The sequence below is a fragment of the Coffea arabica genome, chromosome 7c (genome assembly GCF_036785885.1).
Source record: "Coffea arabica cultivar ET-39 chromosome 7c, Coffea Arabica ET-39 HiFi, whole genome shotgun sequence".
Lineage (NCBI taxonomy): Eukaryota > Viridiplantae > Streptophyta > Magnoliopsida > Gentianales > Rubiaceae > Coffea > Coffea arabica.
In genome coordinates, this window is record NC_092322.1 from 11,430,466 (window position 1) to 11,454,895 (window position 24,430).

The 24,430-nt window shown below is 36.5% G+C and overlaps 5 protein-coding genes across 13 annotated transcripts; 2 read left to right on the forward strand and 3 right to left on the reverse strand.

Annotated features, from left to right (window-relative positions):
- Nucleotides 1-230: 230 nt before the first annotated feature.
- LOC140010530 (F-box/kelch-repeat protein At3g23880-like) lies at nt 231-715 on the reverse strand. Its single transcript, XM_072057814.1, has 2 exons — nt 673-715; nt 231-535 (listed from the first exon to the last, which is right to left on the reverse strand). Exons 1-2 carry the CDS (start codon nt 713-715, stop codon nt 231-233), a joined length of 348 nt encoding a protein of 115 aa, XP_071913915.1.
- Nucleotides 716-5,693: 4,978 nt separating this feature from the next.
- On the reverse strand, nt 5,694-7,112 carry LOC113698311 (tubulin-folding cofactor C-like). Its single transcript, XM_027218094.2, has one exon. It carries the CDS (start codon nt 7,031-7,033, stop codon nt 5,900-5,902), a length of 1,134 nt encoding a protein of 377 aa, XP_027073895.1. The 5' UTR covers nt 7,034-7,112; the 3' UTR covers nt 5,694-5,899.
- A 1,121-nt stretch (nt 7,113-8,233) lies between these two features.
- On the reverse strand, nt 8,234-10,413 carry LOC113698095 (large ribosomal subunit protein uL29c). The gene is made up of 2 exons (XM_027217775.2): nt 9,952-10,413; nt 8,234-8,563 (listed from the first exon to the last, which is right to left on the reverse strand). Exons 1-2 carry the CDS (start codon nt 10,291-10,293, stop codon nt 8,381-8,383), a joined length of 525 nt encoding a protein of 174 aa, XP_027073576.1. The 5' UTR covers nt 10,294-10,413; the 3' UTR covers nt 8,234-8,380.
- A 2,328-nt stretch (nt 10,414-12,741) lies between these two features.
- LOC113699337 (uncharacterized) lies at nt 12,742-15,121 on the forward strand. Its single transcript, XM_027219633.2, has one exon. The coding sequence runs from the start codon at nt 12,851-12,853 to the stop codon at nt 15,008-15,010; it is 2,160 nt and encodes a 719-aa protein (XP_027075434.2). The 5' UTR covers nt 12,742-12,850; the 3' UTR covers nt 15,011-15,121.
- Nucleotides 15,122-18,218: 3,097 nt separating this feature from the next.
- Nucleotides 18,219-24,217, forward strand: LOC140010508 (uncharacterized). Of its 9 annotated transcripts, none has more exons than XR_011817795.1 (6): nt 18,219-18,591; nt 19,214-19,701; nt 19,916-19,981; nt 20,378-20,417; nt 21,685-21,994; nt 22,749-24,175. XR_011817795.1 is itself a non-coding variant. In XM_072057779.1 (5 exons), the coding sequence occupies exons 3-5, from the start codon at nt 19,891-19,893 to the stop codon at nt 23,932-23,934; spliced, it is 330 nt and encodes a 109-aa protein (XP_071913880.1). In that variant the 5' UTR covers nt 18,219-18,425; nt 18,507-18,591; nt 19,214-19,890; the 3' UTR covers nt 23,935-24,217. The 9 variants fall into 9 exon arrangements, 2 of the variants coding, with proteins under 2 accessions (XP_071913880.1, XP_071913881.1); XR_011817797.1 differs by having other exon boundaries at nt 19,214-19,504; XR_011817793.1 differs by having other exon boundaries at nt 19,214-19,981.
- Nucleotides 24,218-24,430: the final 213 nt, after the last annotated feature.

Consider the following 24,430-nt stretch of genomic DNA (forward strand, 5'->3'; position numbering starts at 1 on the left):
CAATTCTTCGAGACTTCAATATTAAATGTTCACCCTTGGCTGATATCGTAAGTAGATTTGGGAAAAACGAAGGACACGAATTTTCAACACTAACCACCTTAGTCCAAGATTTTCCATATTCCTTCGTGATCCACAGCTCACCAGCCTGTAGACAACCATTTAGGTCCGGAATTTTATAAAACCAAAGGTTCCCTCCGATTTCTCCTTACTTCCCCGAGAGATCATTCTCTTTAATTAGGATTCGGTGCTTCCAACTCTCTGTACATCTCCGTGGCTAAATCAAGAGAAACAATATATGCTCCACGCGCTGTTTCCTTGGCCAGGAAATGGAGCTTCCCCTCGACCAGCACACCAGGTCCAGAAGACAGATATGATGTATCGCCAGGCAAATCAGCAATCCTTCTCCAAGCTCCAGCTTTGGAGCTGTAAACTAGAGTCCCATACCTCGAGTATTTGGCATTCATTACCAGTACCACTACTTTATAATCGTCACTAGAAGCATCAAACCCGAAGCCCGAGATCACAGATAAGGAAGCTGTCGATGGAAGAATTAACTCAGGCAAATTCTTGTATTTTCTTATTGATGGATTCCACAAGAAGAAATACGATTGACGAGGTCGAAAGACGCAAATACATATCAATCCCTCACTACAGCCAACAATTTCAAAATACCTGCACAGGTGTCTATCGTTGGTAGTTGTAAGGGCTCCTTCATCCTGTGGGATTAGGACATGGGGACTAGCCTGTCCGTACAATAAAGAGTTGAGAGAACAATATTTGAAGCTGCAATTGTTCTCCAACACAAGTAGGCTTTGGTTGTTTAGCGAAGTCTGGTAATTGAGATGAGCTTTGATGAATTGAGGGCTCGAAATTAACGCAAGCCATGATTTCGAAACACACTTGAATTTCAAGAGTGATTTCACTGGAAGCTTTGACAGAATTTCAGGTATGAGATGAAAAGGGATATATCTATCCATCATTGATGTTATTGTTCGATGAAACTATATTGCTCTCAATACTCTGTTCTGATCTTCTTTATTTTTCGAAGATTTTGTGGTCTTTATGAAGTTCATCAATATCTATGCTTTCACTATATGTGCTGGATTCGGAAAAACAGAACGTGAAACTTTTTGGCAACTAATAATACTTCTACAATCTACATGAAACCTTTTTTGTCTGGAATATGTTTGTATCTCCTCGTCATGTACAAAACCTATTGGCATCTAGAGTTTATAACAGGAAAGGTAATACGGAGAACAAGTTACTTGGACTTTCCGAACTCTATTCTTAACCATATTCCGTTTCCATGGCAAGTGGCATAAACAAGGACTCTTTTGACGTAAAATCAGAGGTGGCAATTGAGATCAATGGGCCTCTTAGGATTGGCTCAGATGTTCTCGGGATAGCTTCGTTAGGTCCTGAAGTCATGTTAGGTCCTGAAGTCATGTGTTCGAGTCAACTCTCTATCACTTATATATTCTTGGAGGGTGGGGTGCACAGGTGCAAGGAAATTAGTCTGACAAAGTTGGGATACTCCCTATGTTGAAAAAAAAATTGAGCTCAATGGGACTTTGTGCGGGATGAATTTAGAGCATTTAGCATTGGGTATTAGATGGGATCAATCCCGTGCTCAACAAGTAATGGGAGTGCTTGTGTGTTAATTAGCGCCCATCACATAATACAACTACCTTACATAAAAAATTAGTCCAACGTTTATAATAGTTAAAACTAGGGGAATTTTATGTAAATTACTCAATATCTTATGAGTCTAAATTTTTAAATTATTACTAAAATTTAAAATTTTTATTAATTTTTATTTTTGTAACAAACAATTTGTTGCCAAAAAAAATCAACTACTGAAAGATAAAAAAAAAAAAAAAACTTGAGTAGTAAATCATAGTATACAAGGATTTAGTAGACGATGATTTACAATGTAATATTTAGAGGGTGTGCCAAACGTTATTGATCTTAAAAAAGCTGCAACAATTGTGAAAGATAATTGACAAGAGTTCAAACCTTGCCTCCCACCAAAATGCCACTCTTGTAGCTCTGCTTCAAATCCAGACGAGTGCGTAAGTGCACCCGTCTGGTTCGGTGGTGGTTCTATCTCCATCAATCCCCTGTAAGCTCAGTTGAGCCTCTCCATAGTTAGAGCAGGAGTAGGGATGACAATTGACAAAAAAAAAAAATTTGTAAAAAATAATTTCTTTAAATATCAAATAACTAAAGGTAAATAAATGCCCCTGCGGAATTGCGTTTGTAATTCGTCGAAGAACACACCCTCAAAAGAATAACACACAACATGAAGAATATTAAGACCACGCACAGCTTGTAATCAGCGAATTGAACTCCCATGCGAATATGGCAGTAGCAAGCCCGGATCCATTTAGAATTGGAATGGTAGGACAGGCTACTATCAGTTTCCAAATTCAATTCTTAATTACGATAAGGATTGGTGTCCTAACAGGTAACAATTGGGCAAAAACAAGGATTTGATTAGAGGGCACTAGTTAATATAATACTCTAGCATCTAGATTCTAGTCAAATATCGGACATTTTAGTCCAAAAATATATATTAAAAAAAGTCCCATTTCATTTTGATTAAGTGGGATTTTGTATTTGAGGGACTAAAGAAGTTTCGGAACCAAAAAATAATTTGGAAATAATTGAAGGGTGCAAAATAAAATTAACCCCATAAATAAAGAAAAAAAAATTACCCAACAGTTGTACCTTACTAAATGAAGATTTTAGCCATCAAATTACTACACCGTCTTGGCTTCGTGTCCATAGGCAACGATACCAGACACAATAGCTAAGGAAAGTGAAAGATGATGGTAAGCTTGACAAAGAAGCAAAACAATGGTGTTTTATTTGTATTTTTCAATCTAATGAACAATTTCGTGTACTTAATCAGGACAAATATCTAGTGACTGCTGCAAATCGATTTCAATTATCGCTTTTTAGGACTTATGATGACTTATAAAGAATTGCCATTAAACTCAGGATAAATCAGCAATAACTTCAAACATGCAACGATGCCCCAGTCAATCTACCTAGAATCCAGTTTACAAAACAAAAGCTACAAGTTTGTTCAAGAATGAGCAGATAAACAACCTGATGAAGATACAATGTCAAAAACTTGACTCTCTGATGTCTCAGCTGGTAATAAAGGCCCTTTAAACTGTTTGTTTTGGGCTTCATGTTGTCATTGCAGTTTGCATCATTTGTGCTCAGCAAACCAAGGCTTTCAATGAAACAACTAGCATGATAAGGTAATTAAATTTTTTTTGTCTAGCAGAATAAATTTCAGGTTTTTGAGAAATATTGCACAAAAGTTCGAGACAGTGTACTAAAATGCTTAGTTATGGCCCCATAAGGTGGTAAAATCTTATCCTAGTAAGGGTTTTCTTTGATCTAAGTTCATCAATAACTTCAATATCATCCATAAAGAACTGCAATCTTCAATTGAACTACCTGAACTCCAGTCAAAACTTCAACATGCATCCATAAAGCACTGCTGATGTTTTACACCAAGCAAAAAATGTCTAGTCAAAACTTGCCCACATAATAGTGCAGCAGTAATGAGACCAGAAGATGAGACCTAGCCGGGAGTTGCTAGGAAAACAATCCGATCATGTGCTCTGTTCTCAGCAAACTATTGCCTTCATGTCAAATCTATGTCTTGCTGTACAGGACGATAATATCATGATGATTACTACTAATCCACATATTCTGACATCAAATTACTACTACAAAGCGGTTCACTTTATATGGAATCAAATTGACTAGGAAATAAATAGATTAACAAACACTACAGAAACTAGGGTTCTCAGAAGATTGTCTATAAAGGAAAAAGTCACAAGGATGAGAAAATATCAGGCATAATAAGTTGTTTCAATGGATATGCCAGCTGATTTGTTGTGCTGTCAAGTCTTCAGTCCAAGGTATAGGTTAATGAGAACACAGACACAGATTCCCATTGCGAACCCAAACCTTTGACTATCTTGCCATGGAAACTACTACAGCTTCATATCAAACATAGCCTCCTAAAATATTGTAATTGTGATAAGTTGAACAGCCAAAGTAGTCTTCTACTTCACATCTGTATGTCCGCATTAGCTCACAAATCAAGGATCTCAATGCCCATAATTTCAACAGGAAAAATATCTTATTAAGGATGGAAGTGTACAGATGGAATTTAGCAAAAAGAAAGTCATTCGATCAAAATGCTCAGGATGTTATCAAGATCAAAATGTTGGATGGTGCACTCCAGGTTTGAATGAGATTCTCAAGCCAACCACAAATAAAAAATTTGAAAGATCGAGGCTTTTTCACTGCCTGCCACCAACTTTATGTAATGCTGCCAAAATTTTAGCATACACAAGATTGTTGATCAAAGAACTAAACACCTTATACTCAACTGATGTCAAATAAACTTAATGTGAATTCGAGGTATATGTGAGTACACCTCAAAGAAGCAAGAAGCCCCGTGAGTTTCTTGGCCAAATAAATCCTACCAAAATATAGCCATCCCACAGGTCCTTTGACTCCATCCAACATTCCTGAATAGAAATTGTCCATGTGCCTTCCTCACAATCCCACTTATCTACAGGCTACAGCTGTCTAAGACACCATTATCTCTCATCAACATTCGAAAGGTATTTTAATAAGCCATAAGCCCTTAATCATTAATGGGTGTATTAGAAGAATCAAGTCTACCTGATAAAACTAAGGGGATCAAGTAAAAAGATTATGTTGTATGCAAGCTATATTTCTTCTCACCAAGAAGGATCGGGCAGCGGACAACCCACATGGCAAAATAACATGACAGGTTTATTCATTGAGAATATGCATTTTCATACATGACAGAAGTTTGAAGTGAACTATTCTTATTACAGAATAACATGTTGACAGTTATCTCTGAAATTTTACAAGAACAGGACTAGCAATAGATCTGACTATAAGTATCTTTCTTCTGCGTTAGTTGCGAGAATGCTCGGCATCTGATATAGGCCGCTTAAAATAAGACGGAATATCCAATTTCACTATTTTGATGTTGAGATTACTTGTTTATATCAATCAATGTTGTCCAATTTAGCTTTCCATATTTCAGCAAATATACACACTAAACTGTTCAACATCTTAATGAGGGGAAAAGGTTATCTTAAAAAGAATCCTCAACTAAATCTATTAAAGATAGATTCAAAGATACATTGAAGGTTGAGGGACCATATATACCTTTCAATATCTTCCTCGAGAAGAAACTTGCCCTACTGGCAAAAACAGCTACCATACAGTTATAGATAGAATGCGGAAGTGAAGAGCCTTCTTTGGAGCACAGCATTTCTTTTCGTTGGATAAGGCAGTGAATATCATACTTTCACTCTTTAATAATGAGACTAACTTTGATGACTTTCTGAACATGCAGTGAGAAGTGAATGAAACATTCAGTAAGGTTACTACTGATCATCAATCTCTTAATAACTCACAAACAGGTAATTAGGAAAAAAATTACCATAACTAAGAAGTCAGAGATTGTTGTGTTTCTTAATCTTTAGATTAAGACATTACAACAACTAAAGCTCCTTACAGAGACAAGATATCTGCTCAATGAAACAAACTTTCCGCGACCAATTGATAAACTTTCCAATCAACAGAATTGATAAAGTCATACTAACAAAAGCTGCACTCCATGCAAGAAGTAAATGTTTATCATAGAAACAAATTTGAATAAAATCAGATTCCAAGTCTACATTATGCAAGTGACCTCAAAAGGATAAATGCTAATAATTGAAATTGACATTAGCTATGGTCAATCTCCATAAAAGTTACCTCCTTTACAAAATTATGAATTTCAAAGCACCAAGCCCCTGATTGCGAAATAAAACAGACTTCAGCATCATCCTCCGTTCTCATTCCTGTTAGAGATATCGACCATCTCAATGCGCTCATTTTCAGGCAAAACTGACCAATTTGGAGACTGCACTGCTCTCAGCCACCGAAAATCATCCACATTAGCCCAATTCCCAGTCTCTTCACTCAAATTCGCTTCCCCAAGATCCTTCTCAATCCCAGCATACTTCAAACAGTATGGTGCAAACCTCACCTCACTACTATCCTCAATGATCGGCCTACTCCTCACTCTCAAGTAAAAATCACAACTTTTAGCATTATGAATCCTAATCTGATGTGACGCCAACACGAAAACACACTCCTCCACGTCCTCAATCAAAACCGACCCGAAAACCGGGCCAACATAAGCCCTGCAACCTCTCAACTTATTCACAAATAACGCCCTCAGACAACCCTTTAATCTCACCTCACAACCCTTCAAATTCGACACCGAAAATTCCCCAATTTCGCCCTCCCTATCAAATTCCTTCACTAAAACCTCATTCTCCTTACCCCTGAACCCTTGTGAAGATTGAAAAACCCCACTCAAACCCACAATTTCTATCCCCAATGTTGGCTTTTCTGACTCATTTACGATGCTGTTTTGAGCTGGGCTTGGACTAGGATCTGCGGATGGTTTCTTTTTGTTTCTGAAGGAGAATTTTTTCTTGGGGATGACATGGGAGGTGGCGTCATCGAGGGATAGCTTGAGATCGGATATAGTTTTGAGGCAGGTGCGGACTTCGTAAGAGGGTAAATAGTAGGAGCTCTCAGCGACGAGCTTCTCGACGGTGGAGATTGAGACGGAAACGTTCTGGAGCTCGGATTTTAACGAATCGGGGTCCGAGGAGGTCGTGTGAGAAATGCGAGCAAGGTTGGATTCGATGGACAGCTTTGATTCGCTGAAGCGAGCTAGGAAGGACTGAATGGACTCGGCGTTCGAGGTGAGGTCGGAGGTGGGTTTCTGCGAAATGCGGGAATGGTGGAGATTGTTGAGGCGCTCTACCATTGCCGCGTGCTTCCGCTGGAGGGCTGCATCTTGCGATTCAGGTATTGTGGCGGCGGTGGTGGTGGAGCTGAAGGCGAACGCTGAGGCGGCGTTGGTGGTTGAATCTGCTGGTGGATGATTGTCCTCCGCCATTTCCGTTTCCGTCAGCTTCCAACTTGTTTTCGTCTACACTTCTTTCCTTTTACTCCCAGCAAAGATACCCGTCAATTTCAATCCCCTCCCCTTTATATACCCTTTTTCACATTTTAATCTAGATTTGATTATTTAAATGAGTTTAATCAGGCTGAGTAGTAATCCATCATATATTGATTTATAACAGAGTAATAGTAATAATCTATATAACATGTTTGGATACGAGACTATTTGGAAAAATTATTTGAAAAAATTGGTTGAAAACATTTTTTATAACAGAGTAATAGTAATAATCTATATAACATGTTTGGATACGAGACTATTTGGAAAAATTATTTGAAAAAATTGGTTGAAAACATTTTTAAAAAATGTGTTTAAAAAACGTGTTTACAATGCGAGTAAAAAAAATTTTACAAATAAGATCAAATCACGTACAAGCTTAGAATAGTAGTCCACCAAATTCTCACTCATAACAAGCTTGAAAAAATGCCTAAAAGAACTTGATGTGAGTTTTTTCTTTTTCCATTATTGTGATTTATATGTAATATTGGTTGACTGACCAGGCACTGCAAATTAACTAGCAATACTACTGTAATTTCACTCGAAAGTTGTCGATTAATGGAAGTTTGTTCGACTGGACTTTAACAGGTTGATGAACTAATTTAATACGTGCACTAATTGAGCAAAACTAGAATCAGACATCTTGCTCGTGTTTGAGCCTTTAGTGTTACAGCCCATGATGATGAAATGCAAATTTTTTTTTTTTTCAGTAACGATAACATTTATATGACCTAATTTATCTTATTTTAGGAGGAGGGCGAACCTAATCTAGAGAAGGAAGCCCTGAAGTGGCAAGCCACAAATAGTAACTAGTGGGAGACACGGTCTGATCCATTGACCTCCCATCCACAACCAAGACTAAAATATCCGCCAAGCAATTGCTGTTACTAGAGGTCATCCCTGAATGGATTCACCATCTACTGATCTTAGAAATAGTCACAAGCTAATCTTCTTTCATTCTTTTTACCATTGTCCATACAGTAATATAATCCAACAGTTAAAGGAAGCAGACAGAGGTCAGCAGAGCACTGAAGCTACATCCAATATTAGCACTAAGTCGTACTAGCTAGTAGTAAAAGAGTATAAAGGCTTGCTGCCAATTACGTTAGACATCAGGTCAGCTGCTGCTCGCACTTAGTATAGGGACAAAAAATGATCTCATTGATAGATTACAAGAACCTGGTACGAGAAACTTGGGCAAGATAAAAGAGTTAAAAGAGGTTAACCATGGAATGACCCAAGGGAATAAGATACAACATGACCCAAATAATAATTTGGCTTGTTCCCTCATGCTGATTCCTTGGCTTCCTTGGCTTCTGCAGCTGCCTCCTCCTCTTGTAGTTTCTTCAATGATGGAGGTGGTCTAGGAACAATGCTTTTCTTCCATTTTTTGTCGAGCTTCCTTGACAATCTCTTGTTGATTCCCTCCTCAAGCTCTCTCTCCCGTTTGACAGTTAGCATACGGGCAATCTGTGAAATAGAAGCATGGTTATATTCTAGAAGATAAGTCCAACATGGGCATTCCAATTGTTGGAAGTTGCAAGCAATAGGCTGCGCACCACTAATTAGAAAACCATCGTCTTGTACAATTTGAACATCGAGGAAGAAATTTTTGCCTAGTATAGTCTGTAAGATGAAAAGAATTGGAAGTTTCCATACAAAGATCAGGTAAAAACTACCCAAGCACATATTCTGAAATCCTAAAGATAAGAATGTTAAAGAACAGAAAGGCTGAAACTACCATTTAGAAAGGCAAACTTTAAAGGTGCATAGGAAACAGAACAGTCACTAATACTCCCTGTTGCCGCGAAACAAATCGCAAGTACCCAAGAAATACACTTTGTAAGTTTGAACGAAATGATCAGATAGGAAAAAATATCTTTTACTTCCTTTAGTTGCCCTTGATCCTTTTAACTCTCATAAGAAGTGCCATGTTTAGCTGCAATCAAATTGAAGTCTAAATATCTGAATCTTTTAACACCTATAAATTGTATCCTTTTGGACACAAGTCTCGTTTGTAACACTGCACAACTTTTGAACTGCCTAATTGCTTATTGAGGTAGTAGTGGTAAATTGCCTGCTCAATGTTGTTCAATGACTAACACGGAGCTTGCTAAGCTAATGCAAACTTCTAAAAGGCAAGGCTGATAAGCAGCCTTGCCATAGTTCCCCAATGATATGCTAGTGTTATCATACAAGACTGCTTCCATGTGAAACTGATACTTTGACTGTATTAAACTCAAAAAAAAAACTCTGTAGAGGACAGCCAATCTTCTTCAAGTGTCTTTCATGTCACCAAGAGAACTGCTTAATTCCAATTTTGTACTTTTCTACAGAAAGATCAAAAAATACGATCTAAAATCTATTTTCCCGCTATCTGCAGTTACAAAGTACAAATGTCCAGATAAGAATTCTTTGCCTCCAGTGTCGAACAATTCTGACTTGACAACATTTCGTTTTATTTAACTCCCTCATACAGACCATTGCACATTGTCTAACTAACAGCTCAATACCAGCAGATAATACACACTCAAACAATGCCTAAATTTCTAGACTATGAAGCTAATTCGGGATCAAGAGCATGGTGACAATTTTAGGCCTCACAAATAACCACCCAAATTAGCCCACTTTTTTCCAAGACCAACTTTTTTTATGCCGTTAACAATCCGACAAAGTGAAAAGTAATTAGGCCAATAAAAAGTACCAAGAGAATGCTCATGAGTAAATAGTGCAGCAATCAAATCTCAGCTAAGCTTTTCACCGAACAACACATGCACATTCTCAAATTCACAAAATTCACGCAACAAAGACGCAAATTTACAGAAGGGAAACACAACAAAGATCACAATTTGAAGTACCCTTTTCCGCATGCGGCGAAACTCGCTGGACTTGAACTCATTACGAGCCGACCTCTGAAGCCGTAGCATAAAGAGCTCCCCTTTCAAGTCCACAATCTCCTCGCTCAACTCCTCCGTGGTTTTGGCTCTAATTTCTTTCAACTCCTCCTGCTTCTTTGCCATCATCACCACTCTAGAAGAAGCAGAAGAAGAAGACCCTGATGAAGTCCTCAGAGTAGACGCACTTGGAGCAAGCGCGGGACAAATATGGGCAATGCGAACCCCATGAAATGATGATTTTGAGAGACCCAATTTACCAGTGAAGCTCACGCTCGTTGGCGAAGCAATAGATAAGCTCATCATCGGTAGTTGTTTATCTTCTCCTCAGTTCTTCTTCCTTGTCTATGCTTCGCCAGCTTTCTCACTCTCTGGCTGCAGAAGCAAATGTTATGGATAAGGCTTGGAGACGCTAAACGGTCGAGAATTACCACGGTTGCTTGATTTTTACTTCTTCTTTGCAAATAGGAGTCCCACTCACTCAAATTAAGCAAGTGGGAAAATGATTTACAACAATTGGAGTAAATTTTAAGGGGGTGAATCTCGGCTGTATGTCCTATTTCATAATCCCCAATTCGGCACTTAAATTAATGGATTGAAAATTTGAGATATTAATATATTAATGAATTCAGATATTATTATGTTTAGATGCGTTAATTCATTGACATTTAGTAGATGTTAACATATTTAAATGCGTTTGATTACAAAAATAAAATAAAATATTTGAATTAAGTAACATATTGAATTAAGTGATAAATTATTCATTTATCACTTATTTTTAGGAGTAAGTTTTGTCTAATCTATTAAATGTAAGTGTTGAATTGATTATCAAATAAGACCTAAATGATATATAGTCTCAAACATATCAGATAAATATTTAAAAATTCAACAACTTAATATATTCATATCTCAATTTTCAGATTTTTCATTTTTTAGACTTTAGTTTTATCAAACGCATGTAAACAAATTATAGCTTAATAATATTACAAAGTAATTTATAAATTATAAGATTCTGCTTTATAATTAGTTGAAACTCTTATATATGATTTAAAATAGATATAATTTGATACTATGTGTTAGTTCGTTACTTACAAGAACTACCTCTAAACAATAAATTGTATTTAATGGCGGATGAGTATGAATGGTTACTAGCGCATACTTTTAACCTATTGTTTGCTTTGTCGTCGTGGATTGAATTAGATAAGATTTATTATTTTCTCTATTGGTAAATTAAGATAAAATCTTCCTTTTCCATTTTTGTCTAATCAAGTCTTCATTCTCTAGAAATCGAAATGCTCTTTGTTTGTTGGATTACACATCATTACAAGTTTATTTGCAACCTCTTTTTTTCTCCTTAACCCTATTTTGTGCTTTTATGATGGAATGTTGCTTCTCTTGTGTCTTTACCGTTATGATTCAAGCTAAAAACGACCGGATATATACAAACAACTTTGAATCAATTAGAAAATTCTTTGTATCGGTGTAATAGTTTTTGATTGTACAGTAGGTCTTCTGATCCACGCATATAAGGTTGAGTTGAGGCTTTGAGATTGAGGTATTGATTCTTTTCACATTTGCGTTATACATTTATATTCAAAACCCTAAGCCACGACTCAGTAATAAACACGAGTCCAACTATAAAAAGTTCTCTTAAATAATAGAAACAAACATGTAAATCTCTATAATGAATGAGGTGAACCATCTTTTAGTTTATTTCTATCATTTGAATCGTATGTTGTTTAGCATAAAAATTTTCAATAAATATAACGACAAAAGTTTGTTTAAAGTTTCAGAGTTTCAATTCGAATTGTATAACAACTTGTATTTCATCACCTCATACCATAAGATTATTCATGTTTCTATTGGTTTTAGTACCAAGATTTCATGATTTTTCTTACAGATGATATGACAATAGGCCTACAAACGAATCAAGTCACTCATGAGTGCTCGTGAGCCAATTCAATCAAGCCTCGATTCGAGCACAAAAGAACTCAGCTCATTAGTTAACGAATCACTCGATTATATATATAATTTTTATTTTAATAATAAAATTACATATATATTTTTAATAGTTTATTATTTGTTAAAGAAAATTTACTATTTTATTCATTTTTTAAAAAATAGAATGATTTTTTTTTTACTCGAACTCGACCTCGACTCGCGTAGAATTTAAGATCTAGTTCGAGTTCAAACTTGGTAACATTGAGTTGAGATTCGACTGGATTAGCCTAAAGATCAACTCGATTCGGATACGTCTGCAACTCTAGGTGACAACAATTAAGAAAACTCCTCATTCTAACATTAAAAAGAAAATGGGGGGAAAATATAACGACAAAGTTTCTTCAAGGTTTCAGAGTTTCAATTCGAATTCTGTAACAACTTGTATTCCATCATCTTATTATACCAAAAGATAAGTCATGGGTTCTATTACCATGACTTCCATGTTTTTCCTCTTACAGATGACAACAATTAGAAAATTCGTCATTCTAACATTCCAAAAAACAGGCATTGACAGATTGAAGTTTGGATTCTTTTCACATTTCGCCTTCACACACATTAATGTTAGAATTGATTCCTTTCACATTTCGCCAAAAAGACTGGTCACGACTCAGTAATAAATATCAGCACAATCAAACTTTCTTCGAAGTTTCAAGAGTTTCAATTTGAATTGCATAGCAACTTGTATTCCATTTATCCGAAAATCTTCAATCCAAGAGAAAAGGAAAACATATTTTATTGTTGATCCCTTTGCGGCGAACGGACAAAGCAACATAAGATTGTTATTACTATTAATATAGCAATAAATCCGAGACCGACGGTCCAGAAAGTAGATTGATGAGTGATGAAGACTTGAAGACCCAAAATGCCAGGAAGCCTTCGTCAGCTATTCTCTTCTTCTCTGTGTATGTGGCCCTGCCCTCGAACTCAATTCCTCAACCACCATAAACGACGTCATCCCATACGCATGATCTATCCTTCCCATATAAATTCTCTCTTCACGATCGCAACCACCACCTTTCCACTCCACTCCCCCTTAGTTTACCTCAAACCCTCCAACTTTTCCATGGACCCATCTGGAACCATCGTCTTCTCCACCGTCGGAGTAACCCAGTACGGCTTCGATATCTTCTCTGTCAAGCTTCCGAACCTCACCCAGCGCCGCCTCACTGACGGTGTCTCCATTAACTTTAACGGCCAGTTCCTGGACGAAAACGAGGAGAGCCTCGTTTTCGTCTCCGAAAGGTCCGGTTCTCCTAGGATCTACCTTTCCAAACCCGAGCTCTCGGAACCGGAGCTCCTCCCGTCTCCACCCGAAAGCCTGTTCCATGATCGTCCCGTTATCAAGAATCAACGGGCCTACTTCATTTCAGCTCATGAAGAGCCCGATAAGCTGTTTAAGAGCTGGTCGGCTTTGTACTCGACCCGGCTGGATGATAAGAAAGTACGCCGGTTGACGCCGCCTGGTGTGGCTGATTACAGCCCGTCCGTTTCTCAAAGCGGGAAGTTTATCGCCGTGGCTTCATATGGGTCTCGTGATTGGACCGGTGAGTTTCACGAGCTACAAACGGATATTGTTGTTTTTCCAGAATCAGACCAGAACGCCCGAGTTACGGTCTGCCAGCACGGTGGCTGGCCAACCTGGTCGGGTGACTCCACCATCTATTTCCACCGCCAATCAGACGATGGATGGTGGAGCATTTACCGGGTCGATCTACCCCAAAATTCTGACCTCTCCGATGCCCCGTATTTACCTGTCCGGGTCACCCCTGCTGGTGTCCACTGCTTCACGCCTGCAGCCATGCATAACGCCAAGAAACTCGCCGTGGCCACCCGTCGGAGGGAGAAAAGCTACCGCCAAATTGAAATCTTTGATGCTGAATCCAAATCATTTTACCCAGTGACTGAAACATTAAGCCCGAAATTCCATTGCTACAACCCGTTTTTCTCTCCGGACTCTACTTTTCTCGGATACCACCGATTCCGAGGCGAGTCAGCTCAACCCGGCGAGTCAATCGTCCCTTTCCTCGAAAAAGTATCCTCTCCAATAAAAGGGCTGGAAATGTTGAGGTTAAATGGTAATTTCCCTACGTTTTCACCGTCGGGCGAATTCATAGCCTACACTCCCGACTTCGAAGCTAATTCCGGCTTGAAAGTCATCAAATCGGACGGTTCAAAAAGATGGGTTCTATTCAGAAACCGTGTGACATTTTACCTGTCATGGAGCCCTGTTGAAAAAAACGTGATCTTCACGTCAATCGGGCCAATTTTCCAGTCATCCAGGACGACGGTCCAGATTGCACGAGTCACATTTGACCCAGCAAATCTAACCGCCGATCGCGACGCAGAAATTCCCGTTGACATCAAAATTCTGACCAATGAGGATACGGGGAATAATGCGTTTCCTTCCTGTTCGCCCGACGGAAAATTTATCGTCTTCCGTTCGGGCCGCTCCGGGCATAAGAATTTGTACATCGTTGATGCCGTTAACGGAGAATTTAACGGCGGGAGCATCCGTCGATTAACGGACGGACCGTGGATCGACACCATGCCTAGCTGGTCGCCCGATGGGAAATGGATTGCGTTCTCTTCAAATATGCATAATCCGGATGACGTGGAGCATTTTAGCATATATGTCATTGGGGCGGACGGGTCGGGTCTTCGGAGGATCCGCATAGCGGGTAACGAGGGTTCGGGGGGATTGGATCGGGAGAGATTGAACCACGTTTGTTGGAGTGCGGATTGTGAGTGGTTGTTATTCACGGCCAACTTGGGTGGCGTTACGGCGGAGCCGGTGTCGTTGCCGAATCAATTTCAGCCGTACGGGGACTTGTACATGGTGAGAGTGGACGGAACCGGGCTGAGGAGGCTGACATGGAATGGATACGAGAATGGGACGCCAGCCTGGTATCCGACGGGTGGTGACGTGGAATTGGACATGGGAAGATTGATGAATTTGAAGAGGAGTGAAACAGTTGGTGATAAGTTGAAGGGTGATTTTATTGAGCCTCTGTGGTTGCATTGAGAGATGCTATTTAGCTTTCTTTTTACTGTTTATTTTAAACATGTACTAGTAATAATTGTTGTGGGGGTTTTTTTTTTTTCTTGACGAAATAAGAGTTGTGTTACAGTGTCATTAATAATTAATAAAAATACGAGTGCAAATGCATAAGATTAAAAATAAAAAAAAAATAAGTAAATAACTGAAAGATTGGAATTGTAATACTAACTACAGTAGCATTTACTACTGCTAGTCGGTCACTGTCACTTTTTTATTTGGGGCCTTTTTGAGTTTTGAATGACTGACGTTGCCAACTGGAGTGGAGTGGAGTGGTTGAATGACTGACGTGACTTAGATTTCAATAGAAGAAACTGCGGAAAGAAAAAGAAAAAAAAAAGTATGTTTCGATTGAGTATTATTTAAAATATTATTTAAAATAATTATTAAAATATTTTTCGAGATGTTATGTATCTAAAATAAATAGATAATTAAAAATATAAAAAAAAATTTAAAAAATATATCTTTAATACAAACGAAATATTTGTTTGGATTGCGTTTTATTTGAAATATTTTTACATTTTTTGTGCTGTGATGTGTGTGAAATAAAAAGGTAATTGAAAAGATAAAAAGATGTATTGAAAATTGTAATGATGATTTAAGTAGATAAAATTGAAAAAATAAAATACAATCCAAACAAACATTATCTAAAAGTATATCAAGACTTAGATTTTATGTTCTTCTACGTGTTCTAGAAGAAAGATGCATATAGGAGTATCATATTTGACTCCATTGGTCGAGACTCATCAGTTGTTAAAGAAACAAGAAAAGGAACTCAGTCAAAAGTCAAAACCCCTTTTCTTAAATCAATCTTTTAGCACTCTTGATTCATCAGTTGTGTCATGATAACCACAAAAAAAAAGGAAAATTAAAAATGGGCAGTCAGTCGACTCATGATGAATATTTGAAACAAGGGTTAATTACATTTACCTCCCTGAGGTTTGACCATATTATCAATCAATTCCTATAATTTGTCTAAATAACGGTCTTACCTTTTGAATGATCAAATATTTAACAAAAACCCCCTTAATACCGAAAATGCCCTTATTGAGGCTATGTTGTATTAAAAAAAGAACATATTTTTATTTTATTAACCCTGTAGCAATCCAAAAAAATAGAAAAAGTTTTTGCTTATTATTTTATAAAAACCATATATTTGCTTCCATAAATAGTTTTGAATCAATAATTATTTTAAATCTTAAAAATGAATATTAAAAATTCGATAAATTGAAAGAAAAATAAAAAAGAAGCAATTATTTTAAATCCTTAAGTATGGTTCGAATTTGTGGTTCAAGGCATGTTGAGGAGAGCACAATGCATGTTTTCCTCAATTTGAACCATACTCCAGGAATTAAAATAATTTTTTATTTTTTATTTTTCTTTCAATTTATCTAATTTTTAATATTCATTTTTAAGATTTAAAATAATTATTGATTCAAAACTATTTATGGAAGCAAAGATATGGTTTTTATAAAATAATAAGCAAAAACTTTTTCTATTTTTTTGGATTGCTTCAAGGTTAATAAAATAAAAATATATTCTTTTTTTAATGCAATATGACCTCAATAAAGGGCATTTTCGGTATTAAGGGGGTTTTTGTTAAATGTTTGATCATTCAAAAGGTGAGACCGTTATTTGGACAAATTACAGGGATTGATTGGTAATATGATCAAACCTCAGGGGAGGTAAATGTAATTAACCCTTGAAACAAAGGTGATGATTGATGATAACGACACATTAAATAAATGAGTGCAGACAGCCAATACTGCTAGTGGTGGGTACAATGATATAGTGCTTTTTAAAATTTCTTTTTGTGTTGTTTCTTAGTATTGTAAATATTAAATTCAATTTTGGTTTTTTTTCCAAGCCTTTTAATATGTCTAATCTAATTATAAAGTCTCAACAATATATCAAGTGTATTTGTATAGTCGATTATTTAGAATAATTTTTTGAAAACAAATATTATAATATTTTTTTAATGTAATGTATGTAAAATAAAAATATAATTAAAAATATATTGATCGTGCAAGTAAAAAAATTTCTCGAAATACCAAACAAACCCTCTAGAGTTTTGATCTGCAGGTTCGTATTTGAGTGCCTTACTCAAGGCCCAAGGAAGAACAGGATTTCCAAGGTGTACAATTGATAACAAATTGTTCAAAGAAATTAAAGCATAAAGAGAAATGAGATATTCACGGAATGTTTCAAGTGCAGTGTTTGCCACTACAACATAGGGATGCACATGAGTAAGAGAGCAGCTCGGTCGAGTCTTGAGTTACTCGAGTATACAGTCAAGTTGAGTTCGAATCCGGATTTTTGCAGCTCATGATTCGACGAGCTACTCGTCGAGTAGTACAATTTAAATAATATATATGTATTATAATTATAAAATAATCGTTATGAATATAATTTATATTGAATATACAAAATTGATCAAAACGCTCGATTGATCTGTGTATTCGACTTGACAAGGTCGAACCTTATCGAGTCGAGTCTCGAGCTTTTAAGGATTTCCTCGAGTCAAGCTCGAGTTGAGATTCTTCGACTCGATCAAGCTCGAGTATAATCAATTATAGACCGAGTCAAACTCGAGTACACCCCTACTACAACATACTTTTTACTTCGAAGAACTTTTTTCCTTTTCTATTTCAATTTGTGAAGCCGCAATTTAGATGATTAAAATTTACTTTTCAATTTTTGAAAAGAATGAAATCGACCTTATTTTTTGTCTCAATTATCCACAATTAGCCAATTATGATTTTTTCAACTATTCAAGGTATACGTTAAGCTATTTTATTTTTCTTCTGTTAAGTTTAGAAGTTGAATCATTGATCTGAATATATTAATAAGGGACAGTGCTACAGTGCCTATAGTTATGGTAACGATGTTAGGGAAACCTACTATCACAGGTTTCTATTACCTTTAGTGACAAATCGAATTTTTTAGCGACTTTTTAAATATTATATTAAAATAATTAATATTAACTTTAGTAAGTTTTTAATTAAAACTAGTAAGTATATGCCTGAAAGATAAGTTTTAGTCAAAAATAAAAATTTACCCTTTCAATAATTTAATTTACTTATTATTTGACAAATGTTACTTTTGTTTAATTTAAACTTACTAATACTAAAAGTAAAAAATTGACATATTAAAGTAAGAAAATAATCAATTTCTGAAAACGGTTTGGGTTTCCACAACTCTCTAAATTGCTTCCCTTCTTTTTATTATCTTCTAACCTAGCGGAAGATTGTAGAAATTTTTTCCTGGAAAAGGAAGGAGTACGATCATCATCTTATGGAACGGGATTAGCTTTTGATAAAATTTAGAAAATTGATCAAGCGGGCTAAGCAATTCTATCATATCTTCAGGCTGAACTCTTCTGGTAGGCTTCATGCCTCAGTCTCTGTTTCTACCTTCTACTAAGCATTGATTCTCATTTCGGTCAATCAATTGGCCTGCCTAGGCGTGGAGGAAAAGCTAAATATGCTTTATAGATAGCACAGGTTCAGGAGAAAGGGTTTCCCCCCATGCAATTATTGATGATACGGGTACACCTCTATCTAATACTATGTATCGATCGTACTTCAAATTAAGAAATTTAAAAATGCGGATTATATGCATTACTGCACATTTTTATGATAATTATTGTGTAGTGTTTTACTGAGTGATCTCATCTTTAAAGCACAATGATTTTGATGCCAGATTTCAATTTTACTGTTACAAGTAGCGTCTCCTGTTCTGCTCTATGATTTGGAGTGAACTAATTTGTCGTCTCCAATCATCCATTGCACTTATTGCAAATCATTAGTCACTGTTTAATTAGCAAAATTTTGGTTGTCAAATCGGTTTTTAAGAGCCAGGGGGCGCACATTAATTGGATCAATATGGAGATTTCTCGGCAGCAAGTTTTCATCACATGTTAGTATAGATTTTTCTATGTAGACTGTATGCCAGAGAGTGATTGTTTTAGTTTGAACTTTCCTCCTCTTGGTGAAATCCTTAGAATCTGTAGTTTGTTTGGCTACAATTACATGACTGGTCGATACAGCAGCACTTTTTTTGTTTTATGTATCCTATCAGACAACAAGGATTCTCCCTCCAATATAGAGTTGAATCTGTGAGCCAGCTTAATCTGCATCTGCTAACCGACGATTTTGTGCCTCATTCCAGGTGTGAATTTTAAGATCAAGCTGCTCACTGTTGGTGGGAAGAAGTTGAAGCTTACAATTTGGGATACCGATAAGCAGATCCTATCATTTATAGTTTTGCTAACTGTTTATGGCAGCTTTCCGAATTCTCTTTATGAAGTTCTTTTGTGCAAATATGATGATACACCTTTACTTTTATTTGTTTTTTTTTTCTATCATAGGCTCAAGTGGTAAATCTCTTTGGACCTAGAACTAGCTGTAATTTCACAAAATACAGCAGGACATTTTGCGCTTTACCTAGTACAAGTCAAATGTTTGTACTTTCTCTACTGTTCTTAACATGCCGTGCCATCCTAATTAACATTTTCCCCAGAAGTTGTTATTATATGTAAATCTCCTTATCTGTCAGAAGGTTTTGTCTTGCCATCACAGCTGATCATGCAACTTCTTCCTCCTTAAGATTAGAAACTGACAATCAGTCCTACTTCACCATGATCAGACCCAATTTGGGTTTGTATTCCTCTTTTTCCTAGTGCTGCTAATGGAAATTTATTGTTGGGATCCTTGATTCATGACTTAAAATAAACTTAGCCTCCTTTTTCATAAATAATCCAAGCTACTACTTTCTGATGATAGTGTGCCCCTCTTGCTATTTATTTCCACTGTCCTATTATTGCATTTTTTGTTCTCCGTGATCTGATGGGGCTCATGACACCTTTTGCAGCTGGACAAGAGAGGTTCAGGACCTTGACAAGCTCATACTATAGAGGTGCTCAAGGGATCGTTCTTGGTATGTCATGGATAGATCACTATAGATTCTTTCATATTTATGAAGCCTTTTTGTCATCCTGCAAAATAAGTTATTCTTTTAAGACGTGATTGATAAGATGAGATTTTGTTTATTTAATTGCATTATCATCTGCCACAATATTCCTTCAGTAAGGATTTTGATACAGATACATCTTGAACAAAGCTTTAATTCTGGAAGCCTTTCATTCAGTGATGTAATTTTCTCCGCCTTCTTCTATTTCCCATTGTTCTTGTTTAACTCCATTTTATAGCTTCATCTATCAGAATATATAGTGAGTACTACACTTTTTATCGTTTACCTGCTCCTTCCTTCCTACTCGAATCCATGTTCTGAATACTGTGAGATCCAAGCTACTTTTCGTATTTGCTACTGCAGATGATGCCAAAGAATCTGTAAAGAAGGGAATTCGCTTGAGGTGAAAACCTTCTGAAGTTTTTTGACCATGGGCTTATTTTTTGCTTATCTCTGTTGCAGATTGCTGTTAGTTATCTTGATAATTGATATTTTAACCTTTCTGGTCAAGTTGTGCATTTCTTAATGATTGAAGGCCTGCTTTTGTTTCTGCTTCCTCTCACTAATTTGTTCTATTGTGACTGGAGTGGGTTTGAATTCAGTTAGTTAAATCGAGTCCAAGTTGCTTCCTCTCACTAATTGAATTGAGGGTTGATATCAAAGTGGGTGGCATATGATTCTAGGTAGTCAATGAATTGTTTCTTGGTGGCATAATCAGGGTAATAATCAGGGAAGGGGAACTTATTAGCTATCCCGAATAACAAGACAGAAATGAAACCATATCCATTTTATCTTTCATATCCATTTTTGTTCAGGTGGACTTGTTCTAGTTTTGTTTGGCTCATTTCTTGTCTTGTTCATCAGATGTCTAATGACAAAAGAAGTTCCTTTGCACCTGTTTCTCTGGCTCAGTATATCTGATGCTGTCTTCCATACAAACAAAAACTTGGTCCTTAAATTAATCCAGGATCAATAGAATCTTCCCTTGTACTACTATTATATATCATTTGTCTAAATTATACTACTGCTTCATATGGATTACTGGTGGTAGTATTTTATCTTCACTCTGATGGATTTTCTGAAAAAGTTTAAATGAATAAGAAATAAGAAATTTTTGGGTTCAATTCCACCAGAATTTGGTTTATTTCTTGGTCGGAATTCTGAATTTTTACTGGATTGTTACTGGAAATGATGGAATTGATGACCCACCCCACTAGTTACAATCATGGTTGTCAAAATCGCGATCCGGATCGTAGGATCGTACGATCCTACGATCCAGAGAAGCAAAATCGATCCGGATCGCACTTAGAATCGCAAATTACATGAATCGAGCATAGGATCGCGTAGGATCGATAGGATCGTATAGAATCGTACGATCCTACGATCCTACAACGATCCTACAAAATTTTGCTAATATGCGAAATATGATATTCCATTTTGCAAGTAAATGAAAATATTTGGGGTAGGGTTATAATTTATCAAAGAATTGAGCCTTTAATTGCAATGTTTTAATAATTTTTGCCCAAAAAGTCAAAGAAAGCACCGAATTCTTTTCCTTTCCTCAGTCGGTCAATCGGTCAGCCCTTTGGGCTTTGTCTCCTTTCCTTTGTGATGTTTCTTTTAATCTTTTCTTCATTCTCCAGCCTGCACTTTTCTTTTCTTCTCTACAGCTGCCCAGAACCCTAGATTTATCCATCAAACCACCATTGCTGCAACTCTTACGCCTACCAACAAGACTAAATCGCTGCAAGCCTGTGGCTTCTACCAAGGAGGCAAGGACTAACAAGCTATTGCTTCAAGCTTCAAGCTCCAGCACCTGTTGGCCGTTGCTTCAAGGCACCAAGCCATGAAATCCTCTGTTGCCGCCGGATTTTGCCCATTTAAAGCTTCAAAGCTTCAAGATCCAGCACCCATGTTCCTCCAGTTTCCGTGCTGCCACCACACTGAAGCTCCGCACCAGCACTTCAATTAAAGTCACATGTGAGTCTGTTATTTTCTTGCTTGAAAATTGATATTTGGTGGAGGTGGTGATTGATAAAGTTGTGATTTTTATTTGAATTTCTTGTATTTGAACATATATTGCCTTTGATTGAATTGAGTTGAAAGGAATTATACAAAATTCTCGGACTTCTGCACGTGCAAACAAGAACTTGAGAATCTGAGATACCCTTCTCTTTATTTGCATAGAAAATTGAGAAACAACGGGAAGAATTTGATTATGAAGTTGGTTCTGTGATTCAATGCTTTTGCTTAAAATTGCGCTTAACTGCAAGGTTTTGGATTTTCGGTTCTGTTTTGACAATTTCCGCAGTGCAATAAAAAAATCAAATTGTTATCACATAAAAGGGCACAATAGTAGTTGCGAGTATGTCAAATTGTAGCATATGCTTATGCTAATCTTTGGGGCCATTCAGATTTTACTGCTTCTGTTATGTCCTTCACTTATGCTTTCATTGGATTGGCACTTGGCCTTGCAAAAACCATTGGTAATAGGACTGAATTTCTTTATAGCTGAAGAGTTGATATTTCTGCATTAGTTTTCTGAGTTGAGTGTTTATTTGGCTTCTTGAATGTCTGAAAGTTCAATTATTTTGTTGATTATAAGGGAATTTGGGATGAAAGTAAAGTAGCCTCCTTTGCTAGCTCACTGGTTTGGCTTTATTTTTTTCAAATCAAACTACCTGCTAGCTGACTGGTTTTTGGTAACTTTCATTGTTATTGTTTGTTTATTTAGATGATCATCAAGATCGTGAAACCCATGTCCGTCGAAGACAAGTTAATAAAATGAAAGAGATTCATGTTATTGAGGAGGATGATGGGCCTTCAACTGAATTCAACCGCCAAGATGATGATTATCTTGATATGATTCTCGAAAATGATGTTCAAATGGGAACTAATGATTTGGATGATACTAATTTGGATGGTGATGAAGATAATGCCGAAGATGAATTCCAAGAGAATTGGGATGGTGAAGATGATTGGGAAAATAATGATTTTGATAATGTGGATTATGGGAATAATGAATTTGATTCAAACGATGAAAATGATTGGTTATAAATTATTGTATTTCTGAATTATTATGATACTTGAAAATGATGAATTGTTGCTATTTTATTTTTTATTTTTTTATGTTTGTTTAAACTTGACAGATGACATTCTAGTAGTTAATTTTGATCTTGAAAATCTTTTTGTATGTTTGGCTTTTTAGTATTTGTGAAGGTATTTGTAACTTTATATTTGAAATTATGATTATGTAAACTGTGAAGCATTTGGTTTTAAGACTTGAAATCATGACAGATAACAGGTTTATATTCTCTTCTTTATTACTTGTCAGATAACAGGTTTATATTCTCTTCTTTATAACAGGTTTATATCTTTTAGGATGTACAAAATGGTATATGAATTTCAAATTTATTAATTTAGTAAATTTAGGAGTTTTTGGTGGGATCTTACGATCCTACGATCCGATTCTGTGAAACTAAAATCGATCCGACGTGGGATCCCGATTTTACAAACCTTGGTTACAATATGATGTAGTTTTGCAGCATGATATTTATACCAGTTTTCTTCATTGAAAGTGGTACTGAATTCAAGAGAACCAATAGTGCAGCAAACTTTGGCTACCGGACAATAACTTCGTACAACCATATAAAAATGTTGATAGTTTTCTAGAAACTAATTAAGTTTCAGCTTTTGTTGGTGGCTGGAAGATTTTCCACAGGCTTTTGCTGATGAAGGTGGAGTTCTCCACAGGCTGCAGGAAGACTTGGCTTTTGGTGAAGGTGGTAGCGCAGAAGTTGTCCCCAAGGTGCTTGCATCTCCATGTAGGAGGAGGAGAGGTCTGCCTGACAAATTGGCTGCAACATATCAAAAAGATTAGTAGAGAAAATATAATTTCTGCACGTAGTCCCATTGGATGATTATAGTTAAGTGGGGAACAATTTATAGCATTTCTTGGGATCTAATGCTTTTTTAAAATTGCTTTGCATTCTTTCTCAAAGTTAAGGAGCTTTTGTATAAGTGCTCTTCCTGTATTCTATTTAGCAAGTACTTGACTGTGTGTGAATTGGTCATCTGACAGTCTTAAGTTTTGTATTTTCCAACATCTCCTCCAAAGAAGCTGGTAAATATTAGTACAAAGGTTCGGTCGTGTATTTATCATATTGTGTTACAAAAACAAGAAGCCTCGGGACTTTGTCTTCATGATTGAGATCTATTCTACATTTTTTCATTTCGTGGTGCACAGTTCTTTATTCGGTAGAGTCATAAATTTTACCCTACTCGATTATCACCAAAAAAGTCAATTTGTATATTGTCTTCTTTTTCACTATTTTCTTGGGTCAGGTAATTTGTGAGTAATTAACTGTCCGGTATTCTACCATGTTTTAAGAAATATGCTAGTGTCATTGGGGATTT

What these genes read in the sequence shown, in the direction of transcription:
- LOC140010530 (XM_072057814.1), bottom strand. Translation starts at nt 715, where the DNA reads ATGAAGGAGCCCTTACAACTACCAACGATAGACACCTGTGCAG. An exon ending in AACGATAGACACCTGTGCAG is followed by an intron (nt 536 to 672) that starts GTATTTTGAAAT and finishes TTCCATCGACAG; the next exon opens with CTTCCTTATCTGTGATCTCG.
- LOC113698311 (XM_027218094.2), bottom strand. Translation starts at nt 7,033, where the DNA reads ATGGCGGAGGACAATCATCCACCAGCAGATTCAACCACCAACGCCGCC.
- LOC113699337 (XM_027219633.2), top strand. Translation starts at nt 12,851, where the DNA reads ATGCCAGGAAGCCTTCGTCAGCTATTCTCTTCTTCTCTGTGTATGTGG.
- LOC140010508 (XM_072057779.1), top strand. Translation starts at nt 19,891, where the DNA reads ATGGGGCTCATGACACCTTTTGCAGCTGGACAAGAGAGGTTCAGGACC. An exon ending in TGCTCAAGGGATCGTTCTTG is followed by an intron (nt 19,982 to 20,377) that starts GTATGTCATGGA and finishes TTGCTACTGCAG; the next exon opens with ATGATGCCAAAGAATCTGTA. An exon ending in AAGAAGGGAATTCGCTTGAG is followed by an intron (nt 20,418 to 23,735) that starts GTGAAAACCTTC and finishes GATTTTCCACAG; the next exon opens with GCTTTTGCTGATGAAGGTGG.
- LOC113698095 (XM_027217775.2), bottom strand. Translation starts at nt 10,293, where the DNA reads ATGATGAGCTTATCTATTGCTTCGCCAACGAGCGTGAGCTTCACTGGT. An exon ending in TTCGCCGCATGCGGAAAAGG is followed by an intron (nt 8,564 to 9,951) that starts GTACTTCAAATT and finishes TCTATTTCACAG; the next exon opens with ATTGCCCGTATGCTAACTGT.